This window comes from Notothenia coriiceps, unplaced genomic scaffold (assembly GCF_000735185.1).
Source record: "Notothenia coriiceps isolate Sejong01 unplaced genomic scaffold, NC01 NC01_scaffold00029246, whole genome shotgun sequence".
Lineage (NCBI taxonomy): Eukaryota > Metazoa > Chordata > Actinopteri > Perciformes > Nototheniidae > Notothenia > Notothenia coriiceps.
In genome coordinates, this window is record NW_011361947.1 from 105,716 (window position 1) to 121,488 (window position 15,773).

The 15,773-nt window shown below is 39.8% G+C and overlaps 2 protein-coding genes across 4 annotated transcripts; both read right to left on the bottom strand.

Annotated features, from left to right (window-relative positions):
- LOC104958736 (dual specificity protein phosphatase 7-like) lies at positions 1 to 4,408 on the bottom strand. Its single transcript, XM_010786510.1, has 3 exons — positions 3,693 to 4,408; positions 2,611 to 3,039; positions 1 to 1,579 (listed from the first exon to the last, which is right to left on the bottom strand). The coding sequence occupies exons 1-3, from the start codon at positions 4,078 to 4,080 to the stop codon at positions 1,269 to 1,271; spliced, it is 1,128 nt and encodes a 375-aa protein (XP_010784812.1). The 5' UTR covers positions 4,081 to 4,408; the 3' UTR covers positions 1 to 1,268.
- Positions 4,409 to 9,019: 4,611 nt separating this feature from the next.
- Positions 9,020 to 14,505, bottom strand: LOC104958737 (5-aminolevulinate synthase, nonspecific, mitochondrial-like). 3 transcript variants are annotated; one of them, XM_010786513.1, is made up of 11 exons: positions 13,371 to 13,401; positions 12,194 to 12,396; positions 11,898 to 12,074; positions 11,609 to 11,740; positions 11,299 to 11,518; positions 10,965 to 11,149; positions 10,671 to 10,850; positions 10,385 to 10,549; positions 10,024 to 10,292; positions 9,786 to 9,948; positions 9,020 to 9,469 (listed from the first exon to the last, which is right to left on the bottom strand). In XM_010786513.1, the coding sequence occupies exons 2-11, from the start codon at positions 12,378 to 12,380 to the stop codon at positions 9,309 to 9,311; spliced, it is 1,839 nt and encodes a 612-aa protein (XP_010784815.1). In that variant the 5' UTR covers positions 12,381 to 12,396; positions 13,371 to 13,401; the 3' UTR covers positions 9,020 to 9,308. The 3 variants fall into 3 exon arrangements, with proteins under 3 accessions (XP_010784815.1, XP_010784813.1, XP_010784814.1); XM_010786511.1 differs by lacking the exon at positions 13,371 to 13,401 and adding an exon at positions 12,618 to 12,804; XM_010786512.1 differs by lacking the exon at positions 13,371 to 13,401 and adding an exon at positions 14,404 to 14,505 and having other exon boundaries at positions 9,021 to 9,469.
- Positions 14,506 to 15,773: the final 1,268 nt, after the last annotated feature.

The window sequence follows — 15,773 nt, forward strand, 5'->3', positions numbered from 1 at the left end:
TTCAAGTAAAAATATACAATATATTTGTTGTATAAACTTGTACAGAATGTCTTGGACATATCGCTTTACATATACTATACATAAGGGTCAAAATAGGGTCACTTTCGCATCCTTCATGATTTTAAGAAAATGTCCCCCATAGCAACCACATTTTATGTACATCTTTACAAACATACCAAACGAAACAGCCCTTGGATGCACTTTAAGAGGCCATGACGAGATACAGATGACTTGTATAAAAATCCCTGAAAAATGTCTCTTTGTGAGGTAAGAACACATTTGTCAAACTCTTTTCCTTTCATTCCCTCTCATACATCAAAACTCACACATTTGTTCTGCGACGAGACTGGCAATAGAGAACAGCTAATTACACATTATGTTTCCCTTAACATTATTGTGCCACAGGAGGAGTAGCTGCAGACGGAAGACTGTCGGAGGAGGAAATAAGGTGAACATCCATTTCCTTATACACTGATTACTTACACATTTGTTCCTTTCAAATCGGGGCAAAAGCCACAGCTATGATAAACTAAACCTCGACCTGGTAACCGACATATAATTAAATGTCATGTTAAGTTATGGTTAGGCCTCAACAACAACAACAACAACAGGAAATATGACCTAAAGTTACAGAACAAAGTAGAACATAATCACATGTAAATAATACAGCTAAGCAATAGAATGAACAGGGGCATTTTTGGTAAACAATATGTATGAACAGAAAGGGGCAAATTCTTTCTGTGGTAACTCCATTCTGCTGAAAGTGAGCTGTGAAGAAAAACTGGACAATTATTCAAGGCCGGATCAATGTAATAGCTTATTTCCCTCAGCTAGTGTACCATCAAAACATCTCGGATTGGTCCCCAGAAAACATTCTGATTGGCCGAATACTCCTACTAGATCATCAAGGCAATAATCAAAACTATAAACTGAAAGGAACACATTAACATCCGCTTTACAGCTGGTGAATAACAAACAACAATCCTAGATTTATTAGAAAAGTAATGAAATGTCCTGTTATTATGGTCTTACATGACCATTGATTAATGCCATATATGGGGGGTAGCAAAAGTCTTCCTTTTGTTAGAAATTAAGGCAGGCTGGGTCTAATAGATCACGTTCTGTTACTTTAAGAGATCAATGTTGTACTTTTGGTGCAGAAATAGGGTAACTGACCTACTGCTTGTGTCAGCTTGGTATCTGAGAGGCTCAGGAGAACCTTAGAGACACGACAGGAAATGACTGTCCAAAGGCTGTCCAATCCATCCTCATGTTGACTCCAGCGTGTCGAGCTGGAAGACGTTGTGATTGGTTGGCGTGGTGAAGAAGAGCTGCTCCTCGCTGGTGGAGCGGTTATCACACGGACTGTGCAGCCCCAGCGTCCTCTCAAAGTCCAGGAGCTGACCCATGAAGTTGAAGTTTGGCGAAATGTTGGACTTCTTCCTCTTGACAAAGTCATAAGCGTCGTTGAGAGAGAGGTTGAGCCTCTGCATCAGGTAGGCCACGGTCACTGTGACTGAGCGACTGATGCCGGCCAGACAGTGGACCAGGATGCCACACTGCTGAGAGCGAGCCTCGTCTGTGAGAGAAGGAGAAATCTACGGTCAGCAGCGGTAGGTTGTTATCCTAAATAATATTTCCATTGATTCATATTTCCCTGTATTATAATGTGTAAGAGTTTCTGTAGTTAAAGTATCACGGTGATTCTGACTCTTAGGTGATACAGGAAATCATGTTGATGTTACAATAATGGCCCCAATGTACATCATGCACCAGCAAAGGGCAGTAAGTGTGAAATACTATGACCAGCTGACATGTAAGCTCCCTCAGAGTGATGATGATGTATGATGTATTACGCGCACATGTAATGAGACTTCAAATTCAAATTAAATTCTATTAAAATGGACTTCATCTATTTGTCAGAATCAGCCATATATCCGATAACTCTGTTTCTGATTGTTGCATCCCTAAATACTAACATTAGCAAATAACTGTCAACTTAACGAAACCAGACTCAACTTGTGACCCTGCAAAAAAAGAAAGCTCCAGGGAGTGGAAACAACATTTCCTTCCTCCTTGTACCTCTAAAAGCTTTTGAAAGTTGTACATGATACATAGTGTTGCAACCACCAAACAAACAAGTGAACAAGCTGTGGTTTCAGGTGCAGTGGTGGCAAAAGACAACGCATTCAAAATGAAACTGAAACGTTTACTTTCAAGTGAATGTGTTGTAGCTATGTATCAAACATATTCAATGGTGTTGTTGTACATCAGCTGGTAACACATTACACAAGTGGTAAGTTAGGGAACATGTATCATGTCTTTCAGCGTTAACCACAATATGCTTATTAAAAAAACAATATAAAAATGCCCACTTGTTCCAAAAAAAACACATTCCACAGCAATTGTGTCAATAATGATTCAGAAGTATTGATTATCATAATGTTATTAAACAAAATTATCAAAACAAAATTAACTTAATAGTATTTAGTATATATATAGTACAGTATATACAGTATGACACTCACACAAACAAGAACACATGTATTTTCTTCAAAATGTAAGTGTGTCTGTGAGTATTAAACTTAACAAAGCTATTGACCTACTCACCTATAAATGATATGGCCTCTGGGAAGAACTGGGACAGGTTCTGACTCCAGTGATCCGAGATGGGGATCTGTTTGTACCTGAAGTGGCCTTCATGCTCAAACATGTTGGGGAGATTGGGTGTAACGTTCAGGATGTACTTGATGTTGTACTGGCCCAGCACGTCTAGATTGGTGGAGTCTTTGGCGCAGCCCAGGTAAAGGTAGGGAAGGATCTGGACGGGGAAGGCGGGCTGATTGCTGGGGATGGGGCTCTCCTCAGACTCTGTGGCACTGCTCGGCTCTCGGTCAGATTCCCCATCGGAACAATCAGAGCTGATTCTGAGGTTTCCAAAACCCAGGACAGAGAGCGGAGGAGAGGAGCTGGGACAGGAGCTGTCGAGGAGGGTCTCACAGTGCTCTGGGTACTCTGTGTGGAACTTTACAAATCCACCTGGACAAGAGCCAAAACACAAGTTAATAAAGTCACACCAATAGGATATATTTTTGTATATAAATAGATACATAAATGCTTCAACTTATATCAACTGTTTATTTAAACAGTGTTTTTAATGGCAAAAAGACTGTTTGGTATTGAAGCAGAGCTGTAAATAAGTAACTCAAGTTCCCCCCAAAAAGAACCATTCATGAAATGCATGCCTGTTCCTGCTAGAGCAAAACATGGCGCAGCCATTTTGGAATTTTAATTGAGAATCTCAGTGACACACCAACTTTTAAACAGCTTAAAAACCGCACAGCCAACCCACAGGGTGAATTAACGATAGTATTTGTTACTTTAAAATATAACAATGATCAAGATACACGTTACTGTCTCGTCTTACGATTCAAATGTCCGTATTTCAAAGTTTTATTCGCGTAAAGAAACTTCTGCTCGGTTTATTAGCCGTTAATACAGGTTATAAAAGTTTCCAGGTCATGCTTATATTTCGTAAAACTAGCTTTACAGTTCTGGCAGCACAACATTTGAGCAGTTCGTTTTCTAATGTTATAAACAGACTGACTGTAACCAGCGTTAATGTATCTATATGTAGCATTAATGTGTGATGTCATTGTTGTTAGGGTTACTTTGACAGTGTAACTATTTACCTTGAAGGTAATACGCTTTACAGCCGTCTTCCCATAGTTTCTGAAGAAGTAGACCCAGAACTGAGGCTCCGCTGTCCTGCCAGTCCACGGTGCTCTCATCGTACAGGACCACCGTGTCCGTCTTGCACCGCCTTATGAACTTCTCTTTATCCTCATGGTTGGGGATGATAGTCCGGATAGGTATGTTGCCCTTTTTGAACCTCCGGAGCATCAGCCCCGGTATAGCCAGGTTTATGGCGGTCTCTATGTGGGATGATTCATAAAGCTCATGTGAACGGCAGTCCAGCAGGAGCAGAGAAGTGCCTCCGGACTCTAACTCGAGTTGCAGCCATTCCACGCTTTTACTCGGCGTCACATTAGACATATCGGACTCAATATCATACTGCATGCAAGCACAAACACTTACTACATGGTCCACCAGTTGACGATAAACTACATTTCAGCCGAAAAAAAATAAGCGTTAAATGTTGCTCCGCCAGTGCATGGCGCTTCAGCGAAGAGATTTCCCCTTTTTTCTCTTCTCTATTTCCATCAGCCAGTCACTCTGACCTGCCCCGGGGCTGAAGGAGACCTGCTTATACTTTAATTTACGATACACAAGTTTAAACGTGAATGATTTATAGCCAATATCTCTTCGTCAACTCTTCAACTTCTCCACACACCGTACCAGGGTCCTCCATGCACATTCTCGTCTTACCATTCCGATGCATGGGAGGCTTTTTTTTTAGTTGACAGTAGAGCAACTCAAGAGGGAGGAGTTTATTTCTTATGATTTAAAGTCATAGCAGAAATATCACAAAGTTTAAAGGAGGTCTCAATGGAATTATTTTGCAAATTACCATTTGGTCAATCACCTTCATCATATTTTTAAACCATTGTTTGTGATATTATAGCAAGTTTATAATAACTTTTAAAGGGGGTTGTTATCACTAACAACTAGTATTTATGATTCCAGTATTTTTCCTTGTTGGGATTACATTTGTTAATTTAATCGATTTCAAATGTCCTTCTAGTGACCTTGTGTAACTTTATTACTTATTAATAGTTGTATTTACTGTACATATTCCTATATGGTCTCAAGGTTTGCCTGAGTGATTGTAACAGCTACCTTTCTTAATATTTGCATAGAGCAGCTTGCATGATACTTATATTTTGAGAATAGACTCATACGGGGAGATTGCATAATTGCACATATTATGCATTATTGCTGAATAATTTACCTAACCTAAATGTTCTAATGATGTCATTTAAAACAGATATCTCATTATATACTGTATATTATAATGCTATACTGTTTTATCTTGCACCACTGTCAATGTACCTATATTGTGTAAATGAATCTAATAATACTAGTTATTTTATTTTTGTATGATTTACTTATTATTACAGAACTTTAAGTTTACTACAGTTTATTACACAGGTTTGCAAGAACAATACAGTATTTACAATGTAATCAGACCCTCCCTTTAGTACACAACAAATGTGTTGAATCAATTTATTTTCCCTTTGATGGACAAACTCAACTGTCTCACACTGCTGAATACTTTAAATTGGTTGTGCATCTCTATACAGGCGAACAGCTGAACATGTTATCCTATTTCATCATGATAATGTTTGTTTCCGTATTAGAAACACATTTGTAAATGCTCTCTTTTTTGATTTTCATGTATTTACAAGGCAAAGCACTCAAGGAACCCTGCTATATTACACGGTGACAACATGGAATTTGCAAGCATGTTGATGACATGATGGTCTTCCTTATAATGCAGGCACAACATTCCCATGGTTTACTGATTGGTATAATAATACTGCAAGAGAATGGTGAATGGGGAGGAATAAGAGAGTGAGGGAGAAATGTGAACTGGGAATCCAGCCATGCAGCTCATCTCCCTGCACACGTGAGTGGGGGAGACACAGATGTGCAGAGCACTGGGATTAACACATAATGAGGAATAGAGCTAAACCTGTACACACACACACACACACACACACACACACACACACACACACACACACACACACACACACACACACACACACACACACACACACACACACACACACACACACACAAATGTTCTCAACCATGGACTGATCTCACACATCGCCCCGCTACGCCACAGCAACATTTCAGCACCTGCCTCCAACATCCAACCACCAATACTTTAAAGGGTGTGAAAACCAACACATACACACACACACACACACACACACACACACACACACACACACACACACACACACACACACACACACACACACACACTTCCTGTGGTCCCTCATACCCACATGATTGTCTCCTGGAAGTGTGTAGAGGTGTTGGACCTGCCCTCAGAATTTTCGCAATGGGCAAAAGAGCAGCCTGTATCTAGAAAAGACATTGATGGATGGAGGTAATAATGTGTGACAATGATGTCAAACACACCTTGTTTTTTATTGAAATCAAAGAATGAAATGGTGTAGTTGTGTAAGACCCTCTGAATGTGTGTCAAGATTTGAAATCCCAATCAACAACATCAACACAGCACATAACTGGAGAATTGATTCATGTTGTGAATGGGCATTAGCTATTATGGTGGTCACCTGACAGCTCGGAACAACACTATGGTTACATAATGTGCTCCAAACGTGAGCTCATGGTAATTCACTCACAGGAAAGAGAGGATGGTCTTTGATTAACAGAATGCCAGGTTTCTGCATGTCAAGTGCTGCTTTGAGGGATTTCACACATACACAACAGACACAAACACACCCCAGTCACGTGCAGATGTACAGTGGGAAGCATTCAGAGATGAGACAGATGGGAGGAGAGCTTCCTCTTCATTGATGTTTCCCTGCATGTGGGAGTAAAGGGCTTTTTATTGAACTCGTTTTATCTAAGCATGATAATCATAGGCCGGGATAGAAAGTGTCTCACATCAATAGAAATTTTGATTCAATCTTGTAGGAAATAACCAGGCTTTTGCATTGATGACGGATAAAACAGACGATTCATTGAATTGAATATGCTCTGTAATGTCTGATTTTGTATCCGTGTGACACTGACACATGCAAAGGCACATGAAGTGTATATTCTGCAATATATTACAACCGATTTGATCTCTCATGCTATCTAGTTAGGAAACACAATATCCTGTTCTGTTTTGATACCATCTAGTGGTTCATGAAGAAAGCTGCTGCACCAGCTATGAGTCATCCGCAGAGGAAGGAGGTGCCTGGCTGACAGCCTCACAGCTCACAACAGGAGACCCAGCGTGCCTCCATGTGGGGAAAACAAGGAATGCAATTACATGCATTTCATGAATGAATGGACAAATCACAAATCTGCCCTTAAGCTGATTATACATGAACTCCATTCATGCATCTCTGTCTTTTTTCTAAACTACAAAGTTAAAAAAGAAAAATTCTGCAATTACGTAATGTATTTTATGTTGTTACTGTTAGAACTACCTATTACTTGTGTAGCATTAGTAAATAACATGAGGAAGCCACATGCTATATGCATGAGATAACCCTTCTGCCAAAAGGCCTACATCTAATGAAATAGTGTACATACATTACATGTATGTGCAGCAAATAACCTGGGTGTCATGATAAATATAAATATATCTGTGACACATGGTTGCACCATATGATTTTAGATATGTTTCCCTGTATAGATGGGTACGAGTGAGTGTGAGATATTTTGTGCGCTCTGCTATCTCATTCACTGTATACTTGAAGATTATTGTAGCATGACATGTCAAGAAAGATTATTCAAATGAGATGTTTGAAATGTGCATCCCTTTTTTTTCAAACAAAATATGCACATTTGCAACACATCAGAAAGACAACCCACCCATAAATGCAACATAAATATAAAAAAACAATACATGATTTTGTTTGCTGATTTTAGCGTTCAGTTGTAATTGTAGTTGTAGTGATAATTGAATTGAAACTGTAGTTGCACTTAAACCTAGTGCTATATAAAAAGCCATTATGTTTGTTATTAGAGTGATTAACTTACATTTGTCATGATCCTGGTGTTATGTTTTCTTGTTTTAACCTTATAACCTGATAACATCTTCACGGTCGCTTAGGTCTGCTGATAGATTCCTCCTTGTGGAACGTTGAAACAGGGGGAGACAGGGCCTTTTTTGTCTGCTCCCAGGCTGTGGACCGATTTGCCCCCCCTGATCAGACTTGCTCCCACTTTGCCTGTTTTTACATCTTGTTTAAAGCCTACTTGTTCTCCCGTGCTTTTGAAGACCACGTAAAGGTGACCTATCATGCAAAATGCACTTTTGTACGTCTTTTATACATGAATATGTGTCCCCGGTGTTACAGGGAACTCACCAAGTGTCAGAAAACAAAACCCTCTCTATTTTCCTCCATACCCAAATCTCTTAAAAAGGGGCTGCAACGGATCTGATACAGACTGATCCAGATTTGAACACTTCTCTGACGTCACAGAAGTGGCGCTACGGCTATTGGGCCAACTCCACCAATCAAGAGGAGACAGCCACGGACATTGCCGTTCGAAAGCGCTGGAGACGCTGTAGTACATATGCCAGGCCTGTAGATGGTGCTGTTCTCACAGAATCAGCCCATGAAAAGACAGTGTTAAATTGAGCGAAATGAGGAATGGCTAAAATGCATGATCTGTTTGTTATTTTGAAAAATAAAAAGTATAAATATGCCTTATATAGGTATGGTCCTACACTATATTATTCAAATATAGCATGATAGGTCAACTATCAGTCTGCAGGTATCAGGTTTTTTATTTTATTGTGTCTTATGTTGTTTTTACATCGTGTATGAGAGTTTTTCAGTCTATGGCTATAAGTATGGTTTTATTGTCTCGTGTTTTTACATTTGTTTTTTGTCTTATCAGTTTTGTCTATATGTATTTATGCTGCTTTTTATATATATGTATTTATGTACAGCACTTTCGTCAACTCGGTTGTTTTTAAATGTGCTATATATATTAAGTTGGATTGGATTGTTTTCTTTTGTAATGTATTTTCTCCTTGTGTCTTCCTGTCTTTTGTTTTCCCGCCTGTGTGATTGTGTGATTGTGTTCACCTGCTGCCCCTGTGTTTCACCTGCCCTCTCCAGCTGTGTCTTATATCTGTGGTTAGTCTTGTATATATGCCTGTCTTCCCCAGTGTTCTCTCTGTTTGTTGTCTATGTTCCTGCCAGTGTCCCAGAGTTCCTGCTTGTGTTCCCGCTCTTGTCCCTCATGTCCTCCGGTCTGTACTTGTTTTCTTTGTTTTTGTTGTTTTGTTTGACTTAGTTCTGGTCCCCGTTATTTTTGAATCAGCTTTATTTAATAAAGCTCACTTTTTGTCTACACTTTTATACATGCCTCCTGTGTTTTAATGCGTGTTGGTCCAACTTTTGCTAAACCTGTAACAACATGATGTCAAATTTACATGCAACCATATTTAAAAGTATGTTTTTAGTCATAAACAATACATTTAAGAGTTTGCACACATACGTACACTTAACCCACACATTTATTATGAAGGTGACACAGAACATTCTTATATAGTAATATATGTTTGATATAAATAGAATAAATATCTTGAATTCAGGAAGGTGGTGCTTGTTAGGATCAAGTGTTTATATGTGATTTCAGGCTACTGCTGATATCATGTGACTGAGGCCTGTGAAGTAGGACTTCTCCCTTTCACTCATGAGCTCCAAGTGAAGAGGCTGCTGGCAGAAGTCACACTCTGCTGAGGAGTGCGGCCTCAGCTCCATCCCCACCTCCTTCCACGTCTTCACCAGCCGGTCTGTGGAGACACAACAGAGAACAAAAAGCTGAGTAGACAACAATCTTTGTCAAACATTGTAGACATAAGATATACCTAACACATAACATTTAAGTTTCAAATTGGGGTTTTAATTGTTTTCTAAAGTAGCTATTGGACTTTGGAATTGCAATATTCCCTAAAATATATATATTTTTAATAATGCATCTTTTTTATATGACTAAAGAATTGTACTTTCACCCGAAATGTAATATACTCAGGAGTGCAAAGCCCAACACAAAATACTACAGATATTTTAAGATAATAGGATATGCGTCATCATTTAAAGTGGGCATACCAACAAAGAAGAACATCATCTGGGGAGTGTGGTATGGTGTGGGTGCGATGCGCAGCAGCTCCTCTCCTTTGGCCACAGTGGGGTAGTTGATTGCCTGGACGTAGATGTTGTAACGTAACATCATGATGTCACAGATCTCAGTGTTCTTCTCTGCATTTGCCACCTGCCAAACATTATAGTTCAGCATCACATTTCTGCATCAGCACCAGTTTATCGGATCAATTATTAGTTTCCTTACCCGAACAGGAATAATGTGGCTCGGGCATTGGACCACTGGGAGGCCCGAGTCCATCAGCATCTGTCGGAGCAGCTTGACGCTCCTCTGATGTTTCCTCCTGAGCACCTGACCTTCCTCACTTTTCAGGACCTTGATGGACTCCTTTGCCCCCGCCAGCACCATGGGGGGCAGGGAGGTGGTGAAGATGAAGCCTGCCGCGTAGGAGCGCACCGTGTCCACCAGGGCGCTGGTGCTGGCGATGTAGCCGCCCACGCAGCCAAATGCCTTTCCTGGAAACAAAACCCAAAACAAGTCAGAGAGGCACATATGGAACTGGTCAGAGTGTTAGGATGTGTTTCCCCCCATTATTGATTCAACTTACCAAGGGTACCAGAGATGATGTCCATCTTGTGCATGGCTCTGTCTCTGTCCCCGATCCCTCCTCCTCTGGGTCCATACAGGCCCACAGCATGGACTTCATCCACAAAAGTTATGGCACCAAACTTGTGGGCAATGTCACACATCTCCTCAAGAGGGCACACAGCCCCTGTAGAAAGAACAATTCTGCTTGATCCTATTCTTAATTTTAAGTCACATTATTTTGGGTTTGTATATTAAAGTAAGAAGTTACAATTTCCTGGCACTGACATGGAGGGATTGTCACTTACCATCCATTGAATGCACCGTCTCAAAGGCAACAATTTTAGGAGTGGAGGGGTCCGACTTCTCAAGCAGCTCTTGCAGGTGGCTGACGTCATTGTGACGGAAAATGAACTTCTTCACTCCGCTGTTTCTTATACCCTGGATCATTGAGGCATGGTTGCCAGCGTCAGAGTAAATTTCACAACCTGAAGGAGTAAACGCATTTAAAAGAAGTTACATTTACTACTATGGATTTCAGTAAATCAGCAAAAACATGGAACTTAAGGTCACATGTTGTAATATTTACCTATTTAATTTACCTGGAAGCATTTTTGCCAGAGTAAACAACGTCGAGTCATTGGCTACAAAGCAGGAAGTGAACAGCAGTGCGGCATCCTTCTTGTGCAGGTCAGCTAGCTCCTGTTCCAGTTCCACGTGAAATTTGCTCGTCCCTGAAATATTTCGTGTGCCTCCAGCACCGGCACCGTGCTTTCTTACAGTGTCCCTTTAAGAAAAAAAAGAGTTGGTTTATTATCTTCAAACTTTTTATTCTTGTTTTTTTTTTTGTCAGTCTGATCCAAAATAATCAGCATCTTCATATGAGTTCTGATCAATCGGGATTACGGGGGATCCCTAATCAGTGCACCAACTCACATAATTGTCTGGGTGACTTTGGGGTGACGACTCATGCCAAGGTAGTCGTTGCTGCACCACACTGACACCTCTCTGCGGGCATACACTGACTCTGAGAAGTCGTCTGCCATGGGGAATGAGGAGGCCAGCCTGTTCACGGTCTTAAAAACCCTGTACGTGTGATCCTTCTTCTGGCCTTCAATCTTCTTTTCAAAATACTTGTCATACTGGAAGGTGATGGCTAATGGACGATACATGGAAAAAGGATTTTAGATGCTTCAACAAAAATATATTAAAGTATTTTTGCTCATTTTGAAAATGTCTTTCTTACCCTCGGGCAGATTGTCCTTGAGCAGGTGAGACACTTTGGAAGATATAGGTTTAAAAAACGTTTTTGGTGTCTTTGTGTTGTTTATGTCTGCCTCGATAAGTTCCACAACTGATAAATCCACATCTTTTTTCCCTGTTTAAGAAATATGTTATCTTAATAAATGCATAACATCAACTTGCTATGAACATGTCACCAGAGTGTCAAGGCTACAAACCATGACCTTTTTACAAATGACAAGACACTGTATGTGTATTCAACTAAAGGTGATTTCGGCTGTGTGTTTGCTTACCTGTGCGAACAGAATGCATTTCCTGGACGTCCTCTTGCAGCTCCATGCGGGCCTCTCTTACTACCCTGTTGTTTTTCTGCCCCATTTCTGCAGCCAGGAAGGGGCATTTGGAGCCTGCAGTTTGACCAGCAGGTGGCGTAAAGTGACCTGGGGGCATCTTAACTTCCTGCTTCTGATCTAGGGACAGCAACACAGTTCATAATCATAAGCTGTCAACAGAATTACTATCGTTAGCATTAAAATATTTTGAATTGTGAAAGAGGTAATCATACATAATAGAATGCATTACAACTGACCTTCATTTGTTGGTGTGCCTTTGGACGAAGAAGCTGAAGAGGACACTGTTCGGGCCAGAGGTCTGGAGGCCAGGTCCATCATCACGGGGCATCTTTGGGCATATTTCCCCAGCGACAACTTCCCAGCCAGATGCAGAACACCGGGAACTACAGTGAGGAAAGGGCACCGGCGGATTGCTGCCTCCATGTGAGATACCCTTGAACTAAAGTAAAAGGAGAAAAGACAACCCATTACATACACAACACAAAGATCAGACATTAAAATGCAAACTTAAATAAAAGGTGGATACCATAGGCAGCGTAACGAAGAAATAATCCAATTAATCGAAGTACAATTTTAACGGGTAACATTTGAGATTTTTTTACAAAAATGATCCCCTAAAAATCTTGCTCTCCGTTGTCTCCTTTAGTGCCACTCTTTTACCTGAACACATCCCAGTCCACCTTGATGTAACACAAAAACCTCTTGCGAAACATGACGAAAAACTCCACACTGACCAGCGAGACCCAAGAGAAAATTATGTTTAAAACTAGAGAGAACACTTTCATTCCTGCTTCCCTGTAGTCAGCTGTCCTTGACAAGTCTGAGAGGGAAGGCCTCTCAAGGACCTGTCTTGAAACGAAGGAGAAAAAGAGCCATCTGGCTGCTGAGATAGAACATATGAAGGCTATAGGCCAGGGGCGGGGAACCTTTTTCCTCTCAAGGGCCATTTCAATTTTTTCAACATCCTCCGAGGGCCGTACAAATTATTGACCTCTGCTTAAAAATACTAAAATCACAGCCCATTCATTTGGCCTTTCTTTAATGCTGACGTGTCATCATGGACACAAGATGTGTACAAATGTATTTAGTTTCCTATCCATGTGGACATGATTTAAGTGGTGGGGGACCTAACCTAACCTAACCTTTAAACATTTTTTTTTTAAATGTTGAAGTTAAAAGCATCAATCTGGTGCACTTTGAGAGCAACCTTAGGAGATCTATGGATACAGATCTCAACACCTATATGAAACAGAACGGTAAGCAGATTTCTCTTTCTTTATGGATATTTTACTCCCCTTTCAAACTGTATTCTTGTTTATTAATTAGAACTTTTACTGTCAAAGTATGTTATACCTGTTTACATTATTCTCTTATTTTTTCATAACTATAATGATCATCAAGATGTGCCTTTACCTCACTGGTTGGAGAAAAAGCTTCTTATATTCGTTAGCATAGCTAGCTAACCATATGCTAATAACAACAAAGTTATTGACTGTATGATCAGTATGACAGATGAACAGATCGCCACTGGGCTTACAACTAAGACACAGCCACGCAAAAACTTCGGCATGTGTACGGCCCCTTATGGGTACTGCAATTTTAGCGGCGTTCTGGTGCTCTCCATCAGACCTACACCCTTGTCAGACGAGACATATACCCATATACCACGTGATGACACGAAAAGGCTCGTGTTGTCTTCAAGGACCCTGACCTTGGCCAGGAAAAACAGGCACTCGCTTGCTTAATTTTTTTGCGGTCTAGATTTCTAATTTTTTTTTCTTTTTTGCGTGTGTTTATAAATTACCTCGCCGTATACGGCCCGGAGGTTCCCCACCCCTGCTATAAGCTATATGAACTGTAAAAGACTAACCATCCATCACATATATTACTGGGTCTCATAAGATCCACCAAGTGGAATGTTATGTTATGTAAAGTCCATACTGTAGTCTCTCCTTTGCATTGTCAATGTTACCGATTCATAACTGCTTTATTTATTTAAAATGACCACTGTTGTACAACGGATTAACTACACTTACACAACTTTCTTCCTCATCATGTTTTACATTTAACCAATCGATAACAATTTTCACAGAATCGCAACTTAAAAACCCCCCAATAATTAAACAGTATTGACAGAGATCTAAATCAGCAAAAGTGGTAAATACTATATATTCCACAGCATCCAGTTGCTTCTTATGTAATTACTAACAACAGATTTGAGAAAAGAGTGTTGCTTACAAAAAAATCTCATAAAACTTTCACACTGGAACTGAACAGGTATGTTTTGAAAATCAGTTTTGATCAATAAAAGCCAATTAAGTCAAGGCTTTAGTGATGGAAGATAAAACCGTTACTATCTTATTTTGAAGGAGCTAGACATGAGACAGGAGCACATGTGATGGCCATCCCGGCTATAAACCCTCATGCAGTTCTTACAGTAACCCACCTGGTTTGTGGTTTAAATACTGCGCAGTCTTATGCTCCTCGCCAGCTTTCCAGTCGAATCTTTTTGGGAAGAAACTACAGCTGGAGAAATGACATTTCGGTCACCGCAATGACGTAGCGGTAGTATGTTGCACAATAAAGGAGCCCCGCCCCCCAGCAGTCACATAATCCTGCCAAAGATCGTCTATTGAAAACAGGAAGCCTCGTCTGTTCCTCTGAACACAGAAACTAGTTATACACAGTTTATACATATACTTTAAATGTAAAATAACACTTATTTTGATTGGAATTCAATAATGTGTTAAAATTACTAGATTGTTAACCAATTCTAAATAAGATCTTAGTGGTATGAAGCATGTAAATCAATTAGTAATTTTACCCGAGTATTTATTTTGGTGGAATAAGTAATCAGTGTTCATCCTTGACTTTACAATGAGTACAGTCCTAATTTAAATTACAAATACATAGATATAATCAGGAATATGTTATTCATAGTAAAAGTATTTAGTACATTGTCTCTTAATATTGTTATATTAAGAAATAGCATGATGTTGTCCTGTCTATTTTGTTCTGAACAAACTAATAAGATCATTTTGTTTTTGTTAATTTGTAATGATGTAAATAAGTAGGGAGTTTATACTTTTCGATGAATATGTATTTTGACTACCACTCCCACCACTAGTAGTACATGAAATTAAAAACAACTAAATATACGTTTTTAAGGGGGATTTCAACCTTTTTTATTTCCCATGTTACTCAAAGCAACTGCTTAGATTACAAACAAACTTTAAAAAACTATATTTCATTAGAGATGTGACATTTCTTCAGCGCCCAATTTAATATTATCATACTTTTTTTTTCTTCTGAATTACCGTCGTACTGTAAAATGTATGGTTAAAGTAAGCACACATTGATAAAGTAAAATGACCCTCGGGTCTTAACATGAGCCTTGAAGCCGGCTGTCGAGCCTAACAGACTTGTTTACCTGTATCATGAGCATTTTTAATGGGGACTTTACTTACATGATCAACCTTACAATGTTACCCAATTCTCCTATCTAAGAACCCTGTCTCCACCTACTGGAGAACAGATGTTATGAAAGAAACAGCAGTGTGAGCTGTTACATGTTGTGCATTAATGAATGGGCTGTCTCAGTAATACCAATTCCAAAACAATAAATAACTCATCTGCTCAATTATGTGCACCAGCGTTCAGTGGTTATAAATCCAGAGAGACAATGCTGAAACAGTTGTAGAGTAATTAACTCCATGAATGAAACTGATAGACATAGCATGTTTTGGGACTTTGCCGCAGCACGTCCAAACATCTTGGAAGTATAAACAAGACCAACAACATGCTTTGACTTGTCAA